Genomic DNA, 17,437 nt, shown 5'->3' with positions numbered 1-17,437 from the left:
GATCCTGAATGGTGCTGAGTAGCCATCACTCTCATTGACTGCAGGTGCAAGAAGATCAACCCCTGGTACTTGAAGCAGGGTATGGGATCAGCTCTTTCTATGCTGGGGGCAGAATAGTCAGGGCTCAGCACCCACAGTCGGGGCCAGGTTCGTTGGCACACTGGGTGCTGAGCTCTCCCTCCAATCTGGCCCTGACTGGAGGTGCTGAGCCCTTGGAACTCTGGCCCCCACATGTTTGAACCACTTGCTTGCTTTGGAAGAGGCTGGCTTGCGGCTGTGACTTGGCTTCCAGTTAGTCACCTGGTTCTATTCTGAAGGAGCGCCGCAAGGATGGGACCCCTCCAGGAAGCAAGAGGCTTTGGTTCACGAACAAACCCTCCGTTCTTCCTGCCAGGCACCCATAGGAGCAATTAGAGTTTCTCAGTGCTGTCAGTCTCTCAGCCTGCTTTTGATATCCATGGCTGGGCAGCCTGCCAGAATGACGGTGTCCCTACTTAATGAGGCCCTGTGGATTAATGTGTCTCTTGTTGACACCAAGGCCTTGCTAAATGGAAATTGCAAGGAAAGGGGTGGAGAGGGGAGTGAAGCTGAGCAGTCATATTCTGAGCTTGTAACTTGCCTTTTAAATTCAGATTAACTCTGAGATCTCTGCTCAGTATCTCTGATTGTGTGTGTGTGTCGGGGGGGGGGGAGGGAAGAGGAGCATAACTGGCAGGCAGTGTTTGCCTGAAACCCTTTTCCATGAAGGTGGGGTGTGAAGTGGCTTTTGCTGACTCATCAGGGCAGGTGGTTTATTACCTCATCTGGATAATAAAGGAGTGAGGATCTAGGGTATGAGCTGAGCGGTCCTAAGGGAGGAACCCTAGGAGCAGTCGGGGCAGGAGGTTTGAGCCGAATACACAGAGATAAAATTTATGAAGCCAGTCCCCAGCAATGGAGTGAGTTTGGACTCTGCATATTCCATCCTGTATTTGCAGAGCAGGTGGGAAAAGGTATCCGCCCCTAAGTGGAAAACGATGCAAGACGTGCTGAACGTGCCATGTAAAAGTAGATGGGTAGGGGGATTGCAGTTTGAGAGCAGGACTTCTCAGGACTCTGACCTGATTTCCTTTAGAGATGGGCTAAAGCCATGGCTACTGTGCCCTGCCCACCCAGAGTGCTGCACATAATGTTCATAAAACAGAACAGATTGCAGCTGGCTTCATCTTTTAATACAGAGGTGCAGCCTATGGATACTACAGGTTCCAGCCTGCAATGATCAGTCTTGATTCAATAGGCATTTCACCCCGGTCACAGTTGGAACGCTGTACGCTGTGCCTTATAATGTTCGTGGGCCATTGTTCTGTATTAAAGATGTTGTCTCGTGGCATTTCAATTCCTGACTGGGGATTGCCGTACTTGTCTCCCTTTATCACACAAGCCCCTAAAAATCAACTGCACTACAGAGAGCTGGACTTGTTGGGGTCCCTGCAGAGCCCCAGTGCACAGCTGTAGTCATTGCTGCTGTTTGCCTAGACTGCCTGACTCCATGTGTCTGAGGATTTGGGACCAGTGATGGCTTGTGGGCAAGCGGGTGCAGAGAAAGTAGCCAACCTGGGAGCTGGACAAGCTCAGCTGTTGGCAACATGAGATGCTACGCTGCAGATCTGATGAACGCCGCTCAGGCCTCCCTAGTAATCCAGGAGTTACTCCCTTGTATCTAGATCTTAGAGACACTTTACAAATATGGGCAAGCCAGCCTCGCCCTGCTTGTATTGTAATGGATGATGGGAAACTGAGCAGAAGCAACGTGTGCCCAGATGCTGTGTGCATGCGAGTGCTTGTGTGCTGTGGGTGCCAGACCGACTGTGCTCACTAACAAATGAATAAATACCGCTTCTCTTGCTGTCCCTTTTCCGCCTCCTTGCTTGCAATCTGTCTCTAAAGGCGATATCACCTGGCTGCTCTTATCCCCTCTGCCCTGGGGAAATTCCCTTGCTGAATCTCTGACCTCTCTCTCTCCAGAAGTCCCTTGACACACCAATGTGTCTTTTTTTTTACTTCACAACCTGCCTTCCCCTTCTGGCTCATACTGGGATGGGGAGAAACTCGTTAATGGTGGTTGGATTTTAGGATTATGGGTCGTAGGAGTTAAGAGAATGAGGAAGCTCTTGATCATGCGGGGTCTAGTCCCCCTGCAATATACTGAAAACAGACCTAGGAAGGCAGTAGCCAAGTCGTCCAAAGGGAAGTTCATGTCCTGTTTGCCTCTGGAAATTGCCTGCCTGGCCTGTGTTCCTGCTTTGACTGTGCGGAGATGTCCTGACTCAGGGTCAGAGGGCCCAGTCGGCAGTTTGGCCCATAAGGCAGGTAAGCCCTCCACTGAAATCCTGCTGATGAGCTGTAAGCGCTCGCCAGAGGGCATGGCGTGTTGTCGTGCGGTGCCTGTCACCAGCCCTTGGCAGAGTGGTGCAAACTGGAAAGCACAGGCGCGCACTGGGCATGTCTAGATCCTGGCCCCCTGGCACTTCCTGCTTAGGCAGAGATTCAGCAAGGTCTCCGGTCTGCCCACATGCTCTCTCCGTAAGAGGAAGCAAGACGTGGTGGTTAGAACCCAGGAGTGGACGTCGGGAGCTGCGTGTTCTATGTCTAACTCGGTGACTTTGGGCAAGTCTCTTAAGCAGGCTCTGTCTGCCTCAGTGTCCCCATCTTCAAACCTGGCTCATGCTGAAAGTGCTGCCTGGCTCCGTGTTCGCAAAGTGCTTGGAGATCCTCGGAGGCCTCAATGTTTTGGGGGCATTTTTTAATAATTAAAATATCGAATTCTTTGTTCTTCCTGACAAAGCAGAGTAATGAGTATCCCTGTAAAGCCAGTGAAGGGACCTGGATTCGATGATACCGGGGAGTGGGTGTGTTTGGATCTCCCCCACCCTAAATCCTTAAACATGATCTGCCCCCATTACTCAACCACACCCTCCACCAGCCTGCTTACATGGCTGGTGTCACCTCCGCCTCTTTCCCTCTCCTGTTCCTGGTGTGTGTAACTCCTGTCCATTATGACAGTCCATGGACTACCTCCTGCAAGATAACGTGCTCATTCTGGCCGGGGGCCAGGGGTAGAGGGATGTCAGGCCCCTGGAGTCTCCTGCATCACGTGTGAAATACCACAAAAGTATGACAGGTTTCAGAGTAGCAGCTGTGTTAGTCTGTATCCGCAAAAAGAACAGGAGGACTTGTGGCACCTTAGAGACTAACAGATTTATTTGAGCATAAGCTTTCGTGAGCTACAGCTCACTTAATCAGAAGTATGTAAAAAGTATGTGAAGGGTTCTGTTAACGGGCTGCAGCCCCTCTTGAGTAATTATGGTAACTGGCAGCTGCAGGAAGGCAGATCAATTATCCTTCAGCTGTTTGCAGCAGCCCATTGTTTGTTGGTTTGTTTTTATCAAATAAGCTTGGTGTTCCAGCTGATCCCCTGCTCTCCTGAATGTAAACTATCAAAGCACATAACTGTGGTGCTGTCTTGCTGCCCAGGGACAAATGCCCAGCCAGCCAGACACTCCATGGAATAACTTGCACTTATCTAGAGCCTTTGATCCCTCAGGATCCCAGAGCACTTGAACTATGTATGTGCTTGGCTGGGTCAGTTGGGGCAGGGGGAAAGTGGCGGCAAACTGGCGCTTGGCACGGACAGGGGACTGTTGGCCAAGGACCCCAGGGCAAACCTCTGCTGTTACAGATGATGCTGTGAGATCATTCATGTGCATGCTCGGCAGGCAGGGATGCTGGTTTTAAGATGTCCTCTGAAGGATGTCTGCACCATGTGAACTGTGCTGATTCTCCTTTCTAAAGGAGGAGAGAGTTGAACCTTTAGAAAGGAGGAGAGAGTTGGGTCCCAGGAAATCTGGACATTCCAACCCCCTGTTGCTGGCCCCACTCCAGGCTACCAGGAGAGCGAGCTTGCTGTGATGTGGGGTGGCTGCTGTGGCTCACGACACGTTTAGGGAGACTGGAGTCGCTATTATGGAGTAATCCACTCCACACTAGCTATTCTGGTCCAACGTCCCTGTATAGACAAGCCCTTGGTTATCTTCTATCACAGGTCACACCTCTGGCTTTTCATGACTTGGAGGCCACCACAGGAGGTGGTGGATTTGCTTTTTTGCTCTGAAATGAGGTGCTGTCTCGTGCTTGGGCATAGTGGACCGGGATCTGTGTCCTTGTGACTAGTAGCCACTGGAGTCCATAGACACGTGACTCACGTCCTGGGGCAGGGGTCAGTTTGTGCTGATTGCAGGGGCTGCTGTTAGTGGTCTCCTACTATAATCCCAGGAAGACCAGTGATGTTAAATGGGCTGTGACTACTTTAAAAGCGGGTGTCCAGAATTATGGGGTTGCAATAGAAGCCATTGCCCATGAGCACCTCCTCCCCACCCCTTGGCTTCTGCTTGGTCCCGATGAGACCCCCCCGCTCCCCTCCCCGCATCTCCCGGTGCATCTCTTAATGGTGGTGGGTATTGGATCACACTACGGGGAGGGAAGGGCAGGGCTGGCCACATCTGGTGGAATGTGAGTCTCTCAAATGTCGGACAGAAAGTGCTTCTAGCTGTGATTAATCTTTGGAAGAAACAAAACACAGCTCTCAGATCCTTGGGACAGCCTCTCCTCCCCCAGGGGCTGCCTTGATTTCCATTGCTTGGAGTTTGACGTGCTGGCTTCAAGGTAAGCCCTGTTCCAGCTCTAGGTGGCTAGCACTGAAACCCAGCGCCATCCTACATCAACCTCAGCACCAATGGGCTTGTCTGAACATTGTGTCCAGCTGGATCTGGCCTCAGGCTCCACGGGGCATCTGCTGTGAATAAACACTTGGGTTTTAAAGAGCCATCACCCATGCGCATCTCATTCATGCCACACCCCGTGAGCGCAAGGCTTACCTCAGAGGGGCTTTGCAGCTCTTGCTGTGGGGCTGTGCTCTGAGCACAGACTGTGACAAGCCATTCTGCTGGAGAAACCTGCTCACTCCTGACTACTGAGACCCCACCTAATAGCTGCTCGTCCCAATACCTGCATGGGGGTGTGAGGGATCTTGTTCGGAGGGTGTATGCAGTCAGTGGGGTGTTCTCGCTGAATGTCCTATTGCATAGTCTATGTAGCAGGCCTTGGGTTTCCATGTGCTTCTCTCCACCCTTGGGCTTTTAATCCTTGTTACTGTCTAAAACCCCACTTGTTTGCCTGATGATTAGCTTACCATTAACTTGACTTAACGTTTAATGGTTCTCACTACCCGCCCCCTCGAATTCGTCACCTCCTCAACTGTATTTTCTACTTGCACTTTTCTTCCAAATACCTTGGAAAAGTAGAACTGCGTGATGCAATTTTTTTAATTGAATTAGCCAGTCTATTTACTGTTGCTATAAAACCCTGGATAATGACCCTAGAGGGAATGTTGATTACTAAAGCAATGTCGTGGATAGAGCAGGGGAGGGGGAAACCGGACTCCTGGGTTCTTTTTATGGCTCTGCTTTGGTCTAGCTGTGTGACCACAGGCAAGTCTCTCTAAGGGACACTGTCAAGCTAACAATTACACTTTTATCTGAAAATTTATACCTAGTATTGATACAGGCAACACCCAGGTTACTAGAACTGAAAGAAAAGGAGGACTTGTGGCACCTTAGAGACTAACCAGTTTATATGAGCATAAGCTTTCGTGAGCTACAGCTCACTTCATCGGAATGCATCGGATGAAGTGAGCTGTAGCTCACGAAAGCTTATGCTCAAATAAACTGGCTAGTCTCTAAGGTGCCACAAGTCCTCCTTTTCTTTTTGCGGATACAGACTAACACGGCTGCTACTCTGAGAACTGAAAGAGCGGAAGAAAACTCCTGTCTGTCTTGGTGGATGCTGATCTGTTTTTGCTCTGTATATTTTTCCACTCAGTTTGCCCTGTTTGTTCCCACTGGCATGAGACACACCTACAAGAAAGTTGCTTTAAAAAAAAAAATGGTGGCAGATGTGATACTTAGTGAATATATTCAAAGGCTGGGGAGAGAAAAAGATTGTTAGCAGCAGTAGGATCCAAGTTGGTGGTGTGTGTTACGCATCTGAATGGTGGTCCAGTGGTTAGGGTGCTAGCTGGAGACCCTGGTTCATATCCCTCCTCTGCCACAGACTTTAGACAAGTCACTGAGGTTATGTCTACACTGCAGTGTAAGCTCAGGGTTTGAACTGAGGCTCAAGTGTAACGCTGCCCCCCCCCCCCCTTTCTGGCTACACACACATTCCTCTAACTTGGGGTCCAAGCCTTAGTCAAGCTGGGACCCAGGAGTCAAACCCTATTGCTTTGCAGTGTAAATACAGCCCCACTGGACTCATGCTCTGGGAGTCTGCCAAAAGTATCCCACCATCCCATGGACCAACTTTTTGTCCTCTGGACAGTCAAGTTTTCTCATGTTGCACCATGAACTAAGGGCTAGAGCTGCCAGATTTTTTGGAGGACGCTAGGAAGTCTGGGATAAGGGTGACTTGACTTGGGCTTGCGTAATGCAATGTAGATGCTGGAGCCCCAGGTTGGGACCCAGGGTTCAACGCTTCCTAACCTTGGGTTACAAATGAGCGTAGATGCTCAAGCCCTAGGTTAACAAACCCATGATCTGCTAACTTGAGTTCTACCTCTGGGCTTACGTTGCAGTGTAGACGTACCCTAACAGTGATCCCTCACTGTAGGGTTAACTTTGGTGATCAGCAACTGAGTTAGCCTAGTTTAGGTGTGAGCAACCCCACTGCAAAGCCGTGTCAGTTACTGCATACTCACCGGTGCTATGCTTCCCCATGTGTCACTTTGTGCTGCAGTCAGATGGGCTGCTGTATGATTCTTTCCAAGTGAATTGTGGGAGGACTTGTTTGTCCTTCTGGACGCAAGGGGGGGCATTGTGGGAAGGCATTGGTGGATTATCAGCATTCAAATGGCTTAGCCTGAGTCCTCGCCGCAAAGTGGGTGCGTTGCTGCCAGCCAGAGTGAAGGTGGAACCTGAGCTCTAGCCCACACCCCCAGCCAGGCCAGCTAGCCTGCTTAAAAGCACCACTAAACTCAGATGAGAGGTTTTTTGTGTGTGGCAGGAGCCTGAGTTAATGCTGCAATGAAAACATATCCTTAGTCTTTGTGCCTCCGCTTCCCATCTGAAATATTGCAGGGGGAAGGCCGAGTCTATGGATTTCGATCACTTATGCCTGTCTAATATCTCATAAATACTGATCCTTTTTGCTGACTTTCATTGCTGAGAACTTGGCTACAAGACTGAGAGAGAGAGACTCTCCGCAAGAAGTGCTTTTTGCTCTTGTTTATATTCCGTGGGTCATAAAAATTCCCTTGAGACGTGAATTCTCTCAGACCATTAGGCAAGCCTGTGTTTGGGATCACAAAACAAGTTCTAACACACAGGAGCTTAGCTTAGAAAGTTGAAGGCCGCGTAGTCCAGTGGATGGGTCTTTGTACGGACTAGGACAGTGGTTCCCAAACTGGGTTTCGCGAAATGTTACAGGGATTCTTGGGAGGGGGTGAGGGGGGGAATTCCCTAATGGTGGGTAGAGCTGTCCCCAGGGACTCCAGGCAGCATGGGGCCAGCAGCCCGGAGCTCCTGGACTTCCAAGAGCTAAGCAGATCAAAGCAAGCATATCTATCATACTGAAGAGATTTAAACACCAAGACTCCTTATAAGAAATGGAAAGGGAGGTGGATATTTTTTGCTGTTTTAAAAATTAAATAGGCAGCTGGTATTGTTTTTAAAATTATGATGAACAAATTTAAGGGTTTTTTGTTGTTTTTTTGTTTTTGTTTTTTTGCAACGTGCATTGTTTGCCTGGACTGCTCAAGACCTAAACGCTTGTGTACGAGGAACTCTTTAAGCTGGCTTCTTAAATCCCTTCATGCTGTTTCACATCTGATACTCCTTAATGAAACCTAAGAGCCTTGTCTTAGAACAGGCTTATTCAAGGTGATACAAGCTACGAAAGTGAGATCTTGGTAGAGTGTTGCCATTTTCATAATGTAATAAAAATACTGTAATGGTAAATAGTTAATAATAGCGTGTAATGAGCATGTCATAAAAACAAATGTTTATATTTCCAAGATCACTGCTTTTATAATTTATACTCCGGTAAAGGAGAAAATCCTTGGAAATATTCATTTTTAGGAGGGGGTTCATGAGACTTGACATTTTAGTGAAAGGGGTTCACAGGTTGTTAAACCACTGGACTAGGACAAGGATGACCTGACTCCTATTCCCACCACTGACCTGCTGTGTGACTGTAGGCCACTAACCTAATCTGTTCACTTCCAATGCTATGTATGCCTTATGCATTTAGATTATAAATCCTTCTGTGTAGGGTGTGACTGTTTCAGGGTACCCAGGATTGAGCGTCCCCTTGTTACCGCCCTGCCTCCAGTGAAAGGGCATCTTGCTTGTGCTTTGCTGGGTGTCAGCTCCCTGATACCACTAGCCTATTAGCCATGCAAGCACACTCGTCTGGGCTCTGCCAGCCCTCACTTTGCCTTACAGCTTAGCAATAGGTGCACCCCGGTCCCCGAGACCCTTTGAAGCGTTCCCCTGCAGTGTTCAGCCCCTTATCCATCCAACACACTCAGAAATGCCAGGTCTCTGGTCCCCCTAGCTTGTGTGATTCATCTCCAGGTCATCACCTTGGTTGATATCCCAGCATTACGATATATTGATAGTGAAAACCACAGGGTTATTGTCAAAGACTAAAGCATCAGGAAATAATGAGTTGGAAACAAAGGGTTACTTATAAAACAAAATCATAACGTGCTTTCTAGAGACTAAACTTAACAAGTTACTCTCTTGTCTAAAGACAGGTTTCAGAGTAACAGCCGTGTTAGTCTGTATTCGCAAAAAGAAAAGGAGTATTTGTGGCACCTTAGAGACTAAAGCTTTTGTGAGCTACAGCTCACTTCATCGGATGCATACTGTGGAAAGTACAGAAGATCTTTTTATACACACAAACCATGAAAAAATGGGTGTTTACCACTACAAAAGGTTTTCTCTTGTCTAAAGAAGCTTGTCTCCCCCTGTGCTCGCTGCAGCATCTTCAACCAAGCTGTCTGAGAGCCTGTTTTCATGAATGAAAATGCACTGCCCCATTTACTTCCTAGGTGTAGGATGAGGGGTGTCATCTCTGTCATCTACTCATATCCCCAGAGCTCATAGTCTGTGCTCGGAGACAGGAGAACATCCCGGGGCTTGTTTTGCCTCTGTGCTGCTTCCTTGTTGACTTCAATAACTTTATATAAATGGGACTCCACTGTTCTCGTTTACAATGTTTAATTTACATCTGAGAGAGACAAGTGAATAAACCTCAGAAAACGGGTTTCTCCACTTCTGCTGTGATAAGAATCTAAGAACGTCTTTTCAGTATATACACATAACTCCTCCTATAGTGTCTCTCTCTACATTTCACAACAGAATCAATGACCAGTGTGACCCTGGCTTTCACTGAAAAACTCACATGACATTCTTTAAGAACCAAAATGTATGGACCTGAACCAGCATTTTCTTGTAATGTCCTTGCCAGTTGACATTAAGGGGTTCGTGGGTCACATGGGGAGTTTCTTGCTATGTGCCGTGCCTGGCACCATAATACGTGATCTGTATGGGAGTCTAGGCACTACTGTGGTACAGATCAATAAGTTGAATGCGTTTTGCTGGAGCAGGAGGGGGAATGTAATGAGCGTGAGGCTTCTGAAGGCAAGTGTGATGTCTGATGTGTTTGTTCGCACCTATTGGACTCTTCCAGCTCTTGGCTTTGGAGTATTTCTCCAGACTGAGAATCAAGAGACCTGGGTTCTAATCCTAGCTTTGCCATTGACCTGCTGTTTAACCTTGGGCAAGTTGCTTTGCCTCTCTGCCTCCACTTCCCTGTCTCTCAAAAATGAGAATCATGCTTACCTAGCTCTTGAGCTAACTAGAAAACGCCATGCAGATAAGAGCTAAGCGTTTTTTTGGCATGGGGCCAGAGGCCAGATCCCCAGCTGGCATATGAAGTTTGGCTCCCCTGAATTTGGTTTGTCTAACGTACCATCAATTCTCCTTCCTGCTCTGTTCAGGTCCCTCTGGACGACCGCGTCATCATCTCGGGGAACCTCTTCCAGTACGTGGAGGAAAACAAGAAGTGGCGAAACCGCTTCAGTGTCGTGCCGCACAACTACGGCCTGGTCCTGTACGAGAACAAACTGGTGAGGCCCTCGCTGCTTCTCCACCCCCTCCCCTTCGTGGTGGGTGGTGTTCGTGTTCAGCACGGGGGGTGCCTGCCAGGGAATGTACCCCTTAAAGGAGCTCTCCTCCTGTCAAGGAGTCTTCAGCAACAGCTGCTCAAACAGCTCTTGCACGTGAGTGACACTAAGCCAATGTGCTCACTGCACTTAATGCTTCAAAGCAAGGCCTCCATGAGCACGTCTGGTGCCTCCAGTTGAGAAATGGACTTAAGTAGCCAGGCTGGAGTCACAGAGCTGGGGAACTAAAGGGAAGCTTTGGACAACTTCTTGGCTTCCTTTGGCTGCTGCACCAGTTGAAGGGCTGTCCTGAGCTCTGGGGCGCTCCTTCGCCAATGAGGAAGGCTGAGCTTGAGACGTCGTGTCTCCCTGACGCAGTAGAATTCCATGGAGCCCACTGACCTCCCGCATGGGACATCTCCTGCGGGGAGCAGTCTCTCATATTGCACTTCTGTGGGAGACGTATCAAAAAACAACCACTTCCTCTCCCCCATCACAATCCTCCAGCAAGGCTGCAGGCACCTGATTACCTGGTTACCTTTCACACCAGTGAGTATCCCACATCCACAGCAGGTTCTCCATGCACACGCACCCACTTCACAAGAATCAGATGCTAGAAGTTCTGTATGGACAAGCCTTAGTGTATTAACCCCAGCCAAAAGCAAGGGTGAGGAGCAAGGCACAGGTCCTGCTTAACAGGGTTTCAGAGACATGGGCTTGTTGTTATGGATCCTGGTTTGAGCAGCTTTGGGAACCACTCCCACAGACTGACTCTCCTTCCTCTCTAGGCCTATGACAGAGGGATTCAGCCTCGAATAGTCCTCAACAGCGCTGGCTACAAAATCCTCACCTCGCTGGACCAGTATCTTGACCTTGTCAATAGCAGTTTACCAGGTAAGTCCACCCTGTTGATGACCTTCTCTCCCAGGTGCTCTGCACGTTCAGATGCAAAGGGGGAGGGTGGGATAATGGAGGACTAGAACAGGTCATGTACATCGGCCCCTCTGTTATACCAAGCTGGCTTACGTGTGTGTTTTTTCCCTTCGTCTGCTATCCCCAAATACTTTCCAACATCTATAGGACAGGAGCTGGAGGCGGACATGGATACGTGTGATCTTGGTCCCCTTTTGTCCCTGTCGAACTCTCCTGGCTTCAGTGTTCTTCACTGGAAGGAACAGAGGAGCCAGAGAGGTGGCTCCAAAGTAAGTAGGGGGGAGACAAAGTGTAGGTAGGGAGGAGTGCAAACATCTGGTGTCCCTTGATGTGCCATGAAGACATGAACACTCCTTTGCATGGCATGGGCTTCCTCCCACACAAGTGCCTTCTCGCCCTCCCTGGCTCCGCTCCTTGAGAATGCAGTTGGGATTATTTCCGTGCTGTCTCTGCTCCCTTTCAGGAAGGGAGCCTGTCACTTCTAGCCTCTGCTCTCCAGAGCTGGCCACTTGATTTCTCTGAAACTGTTTCACTTAGCAAATGAGAAAGCTCTCTGGCCAAGTCTCCTCCTCCCACCCCCTTGTTTGGAGAGTGGTGAGAGGGCTGGGGTGGAGGAGACAAGGTGAGGGGGGAGGTGGAAAGAAGGCTCGTTTTCAAGGGCTCAGTGCCAGGTTTTCAAAAGCACTTAGTGCAGGTTGGGAGCTGAGCAACGCTGAAAGCCTGATCACTGCAAGCTCATCCCCCTGTGATCTCGAAATGAGCTGGCTTCGGTAGGCTCAGGTGGGCCATCCTGCTAGCCACCCCCTTGCAGCATCACTGGGCAGTCCTGGTTCCGATTATGTGCATGGAATTTTTTTTTCTTCAGATTTTTAAAACCAGGTGAATCTTTGGTGATTTCTAAAATCCCGTGGAATGACCTAGTTTTTAAGGAGCAGGCTTGTGGGGTTGGGAGTTGGTACCCACCTGTAGAAACCCTCCCCATGCCTTGGTGAGAACACGTTACCTTCCCGCTCCAGGGACTCTTTCCTAAGGGGTGCTGGGGGGAACACCCCTCTTCAGAGCAGAGCTGCGGCTGCAGGCTCTAGACTGAGCTGCGCCTTGTGGAAAAATGCCTCAGCACAACAGTGTGTAAATACACAGAGTCTGATTAGAATCATAGAATATCAGGGTTGGAAGGGACCCCAGAAGGTCATCTAGTCCAACCCCCTGCTCGAAGCAGGACCAATTCCCAGTTAAATCATCCCAGCCAGGGCTTTGTCAAGCCTGACCTTAAAAACCTCTAAGGAAGGAGATTCAAGTGTCCTGCTGCCAGTGTGTAAAATAGCACCGGGGGTGGGGCCGGGAGGAGGGTGAGAAGATTCCAGCAGGAGCAGGGGTGGCTCAAAAGGCGTCGGGCTGAAGGAAGCTGGCCAGGAATAGCTCGTTCCCAGTGGGATAACAGGGCCTCTTCCTAGACTCTGTCCGAGTCGCATGAGCCAGGACAGTGGAGGAGCCCTCCTGAGTGGGCAGTGGTTGGTACAGAGGGCGGGACAGACGCAGCCGTCTGGAGGGTATCGTTGGATAAGGCATAAAACTCCTTGAGCAGCCTGCCAAATTGCAAGGCTCAGCAGTTTCTCCTCGCCCCAGAGTGCAGTGCGCTATGGCAGGGTTCTGCTCCCATCCTAAAGGGGTATCAGGGTTTGGTTGCTGGTGGAGTTGTGGGCACTGGATTCGGGCCAGTGGTCAACCCCATGCGGATAGAACCTACGTCCCTAAAACAGGTGGGGGAGCAGGTGGTTATGGGGCCAGGACCCTGAGCTGAATTGCCCTTGCTGTGAAAAGGTGTTCCATCTAAATGCTGCGTTACAGAGACGGTGCAGACGTGCTCCCAGCCCAAGGCTGAGACCCTCCCGTCCTCCGTGCGCGGTCAGGCAAGCACGACCCCGTCGGGTTTGACCTTGTCGAAGGGCCTCGTAAACGCCACAGCAGGAAGTCTGCTTCTAGTTTGCTGGCTTTCTTTCTGCTTCCCCTGCTGCTTCCTTCTCCTCCAGGACTCTCGTCCTTTACAAAATCTGGTGATTCCAGGTGGGAGCGCAGCGTGCCCATCCCTCCGCCACGGCTAAAACAAGTCTCCGTGTGATCCTCCATCCAGCGGCACACGCCAAGGGCCCTTCAGCTGCTCCTCCAAGCTCCCCGGGGCCACTCCACTCATGCTTTGCAGTGGAGCTGCCCTCTCTGTTTTGGCCTGTCGCTCCCTGCTGCTTTTCCAGTGGGTGACCACGTTGATGGGATGCTCCTTGAGAACAGGAAGGGTAGCCTGGATCACCACCTCGACTTCAGGCAAAAGGGTGGTGGGGGATGGTTCGGGATGTCTCCAGAGCTAGTTCTGGAGCTCATGGAGACTGGGGCAAGTAGATATCTTAGTTTGGGGCAGCCGATTTAGGAATGCCACTGACCCTGATTCGTCAAAGCTCCAGGGGAGCTGTTCCGCGGGCAGATCTAGATGGGGGCCTTGTTGCCAGGCCCATGACTAGGTGTGGCTCCCGCGCCAGCCCCGGGAACACAAACATTCCCATTGGTGGCTGGCGCCAGCCCCTTGGGCTGCGGCTTCTCATGCTGGCTGATGCGACGCAAAGACCCAGAATGGGGATGCAACCAAACGGTGAAAGTGGAGGCTGGAAGTAATGAGACAAGAGGAAATATTCCCTCTTGGATTAAAATGCAGTCTGGTATGGGCAGGGCTTTGTGAGACTGAGAGAGAATCTGGTCCAGTAGCAGCACCCACTTACTGCTAACTGGCCCCTTACCGGCAGTCTCTACAGCGGACTGAGTGGCCCCTGGAGACTGGCCTCCCCTCACATCCCATATGATGGGTCTGGGTTGAGCCCCCTTAGCAGGGCAGTGCAAGAAGCCATTCTGTGGTCGATCTCCGTGGCACGCAGTCTAACACCTTTCACCCATGATGTGCGTTTGGATCCAGAATGTGGGCCTCCTGCCTGACCAGTTCCAAGCCATGTTTCTAGCACATGGCTGTGACTCGAGGTCTCCCTTTCTTCTTTCATCAGGGACAACCCCCAAATCCGGCAATGCCCCGATCCTCAAGTGCCCCACCCAGTTTCCTCTCATCCTTTGGCACCCGTACTCCCGTCACTACTACTTCTGTGTGATGACCGGCAAGGAGCAGGACAAGTGGCGAGCGGTGTTCCAGGATTGCGTGCGACACTGCAACAACGGTAAGTGCAGGGCTTGCGGTCTCCTACCAAGAGGTTGGGCGTTGTGCGTCTTGGCCTCCTCCTTCCCCATCGCCTGGTGTGAATGTTGTGGTGTTACGAGCAACACATGCAAGATCAGAATTGTTCCTTCCCCAAGTGCAGTCTGGCCCTGAGAAGCGATCCTCTTAGGACATGCCATCGAGGGGTTCCAGGTTTCTTTAAAAAGAAAAGGAGGACTTGTGGCACCTTAGAGACTCACAAATTTATTGGAGCATGAGCTTTCGTGAGCTACAGCTCACTTCATCGGACGCATTCAGTGGAAAATACAGTGGGGAGATTTATATACATAGAGAACATGAAACAATGGGTGTCACCATACACACTGTAAGGAGAGTGATCACTTAAGGTGAGCTATTACCAGCAGGAGAGCGGTTTCTTTGTGTCTCTGCTGTTTCCGTGTCAAATGGGCTCTGCTTAAAAGTAAAACACTTTGTGTTTGCTAAATGGCCATCCTGCGTGTGTATCCTTGTGTGTGCATTGCTCAGCGCAATGAGGTTCTGGGCCACATCTGGCCCTCCTGGGTGACATTGCAATCTAAATAAGAAATCCTGGGAGCTGAGTCAAGCCCTGGGCCTTCCTTCCTCATGCTAACACATGTCAGTGTTCAATCTGTGGATGCATGCTTGCAGCCCCAGTGGTGTAAGAATTTTAATCCTGCAACTGGAACTTACTGGGCCATTCCATATGGCTGCCCGTCCCTGCAGTATCTGAGCATCCTCCATGTAAAATCAAGAGCAGTGACCAAGTCCCTAGGGGGCTCTATGGAGTCTCTGGTTCCTCTCTTCTGGGGTAAAACTTTGCTTGAGGTAGGGTGGTGGGATGTTTTTGGCTGTTGGACAGGAGGGGGTTGATCCATGAGTCCAGATGGAATCGATCACTCTCCCCCATAGCTGCATTGGGTCTGCAGTGTTAACAGAAGATGAAAAAGGGCGTGGGGGAGAGGTTGGGTAAGTCGGCAGATCTGACACAAGTTAAACCAAGCATCTTCATGCAAATGTCCCCAATGACATTGAGAAAACACCTTTGTAAGCAAAACTGTTTCGAAAGGGAATGAGCTCCTTCCAGAACTGTCAGAGGCTGGCCGGCATGTTTCTGGGTTCTTCTAGTTGCCCTGTGACAGCAGCTTGAAATGACCGTTTTCCCACTTGAGACAGAGTTGGAGGGGGGGTGGCTCTCGTGGCTCAGGATTTAGCAGGATCTCTGACAGCCTCATTAATGGAAAGACACTTAACGTGAGAGCCTGGTGTAAACCATGACACTGATTGGGAGCCCCGTCTTACTCCTCTGATCTGCCACTGTGAATTAAAAGCCACCTCTGCTGACTCGATTGGATATAGTAAGGTGGGTGGGATGTTACTACTTTCATTCCTGTCTGCTCTGCAGAGTTAACACAGCAAGCTGGATTCATGCAGAGTCTGAATGGCTGACTAACTTCAGATGGCAGAATCTCATGTGCTTTTCATGCCAGAAAGGACCCAGCTTGGCCTTTGGATCCCAGACTGAGTTTGCAGGCGTGGCAGTTGAGACATGCACCTTTTCACTCAGCACTTTTGATCTGAAGTTGGACACAGTGAAAGGTCCAAAATCTGGGTGGCAACGGGTGAGATCCAGAGGGTAGGGATGAAAGGCCAGGGCACAAATGAGGAGTCTACCCCGTTGATGCCACAACCATAGGCGCCAACTTCTCCTGGCGCCAGTGGGTGCTTGACCCCCCACCCTGCCCCGACTCCACCCTTGCCCCGCCTCCATTCCAACCCCTTCCCCAAGGTCTCCGCCCCCTCCCTGCCCCTACTGGACTCCTTTCCCAAATCCCTGCTCCGGTCCCACCTCTTCCCCACCTCCTCCCCTGAGCATGCCGGATTCCCGCTCCTTCCCTCTCCCTCCCACAGCTTGTTATGCCGCGAAACAGCTGTTTCAAGGCAGCAAGCGCTGGGAGGAGAAGCAGGGATGCAGTGCACTCGGGAGGAGGTGGAGGTGAGGTTAGCTGGGGCAAGGCAGGTGGGGAGCTTGGCTGCCGCACCCACCGGTTTTCCCCCAAGGGTGCTTCAATCCCGGAGCACCCACGGAGTCGGCGCCTATGGCCACAGCCCCACAATCACCAGGACCTTGGCAGCCTTTTCAGGGTGTACTGAGCACATCTTAAGGCATCTGCCAACTAGACCAGCTTTTCCTTTAAGCCAGCTGCCGCTGCCCTAGCTGATGCCAGAACTAGCATCCTGTGCTCAGACAGGAGCTGAACCACAAGGAGTTCTGCACTTCATTGTCCAGACCAACCACCTTTCCCTTGAAAGGTGACCTCAGGAGCTGTGGAGGGGGGTGAGAGTCAGAGGAGAAAGCAGGACTAGTTGGCCTGCCATTGTCTGGACTCCAGGGTGAGAGGAGATGATAAACCCCTGTGAGGTCCATATACTGAATGGCGCTGTTAAGCGTCAGGATGAGGAATCTGGTGGGTGACTTGGTGCAGGGGGAAGAGATTCCTTCCTTCTCCCCAGAACCTGACCAGCTGGTAAGGGCCTAGGACCTCTAGGTTTGGGGCCCATAGGTACCTCTGCTCTTCAGCACCAAAACTCTGGAGTGAGGCCTGTGATATATGGAGTTCAGATCCCAGAAGGGTTAAAGTGCAGGAGGAGAGAGACTGACTTGCACCTGGGGGTGGGGGGGACTGGGGGGGGCAGGTTGACTGAAGTCCTTGGGCTACAGTCCAGGAGAGAGCTGTCTTAGAAGCTCAGGTGGCTCTATGCTCTTTCCTGGACACCCCCTTCCCCTCCCCCCGCCGGCATGTGGCCCTTGAGCCTGTGCCGAGGGCCCATCACCCCGGCATAGGAACTGACCAAGGGGAGCTAGGGCTCACTGTGAGGAAGGGAGTTTAAACACTAGGTTACAAAGTGTTTCAATCGTCAACAATATGTGAACCAGCTAGGAAAGCGCTTGTTAAAGGCAAGCCGCTCGTCAAGATTTAATTATTATTTTCTACCCCAAAGGGGTAATTAAA

The 17,437-nt window shown here is 50.7% G+C and overlaps 1 protein-coding gene across 1 annotated transcript in view; it reads left to right on the top strand.

The window, feature by feature from the left end:
• Positions 1-17,437, top strand: part of NIBAN2 (niban apoptosis regulator 2) — a 104,007-nt gene that overhangs the window by 52,222 nt on the left and 34,348 nt on the right. Inside the window, exons 3-5 of the mRNA XM_073314571.2 lie at positions 10,097-10,225; positions 11,050-11,155; positions 14,239-14,406. Coding sequence (XP_073170672.1) covers positions 10,097-10,225; positions 11,050-11,155; positions 14,239-14,406 — 403 coding nt within the window. The remainder of the gene's footprint in view (positions 1-10,096; positions 10,226-11,049; positions 11,156-14,238; positions 14,407-17,437) is intronic.

Source organism: Lepidochelys kempii, chromosome 16, assembly GCF_965140285.1.
Source record: "Lepidochelys kempii isolate rLepKem1 chromosome 16, rLepKem1.hap1, whole genome shotgun sequence".
Taxonomy (NCBI): domain Eukaryota; kingdom Metazoa; phylum Chordata; order Testudines; family Cheloniidae; genus Lepidochelys; species Lepidochelys kempii.
This window is presented reverse-complemented; position numbering and strand designations above follow the sequence as displayed.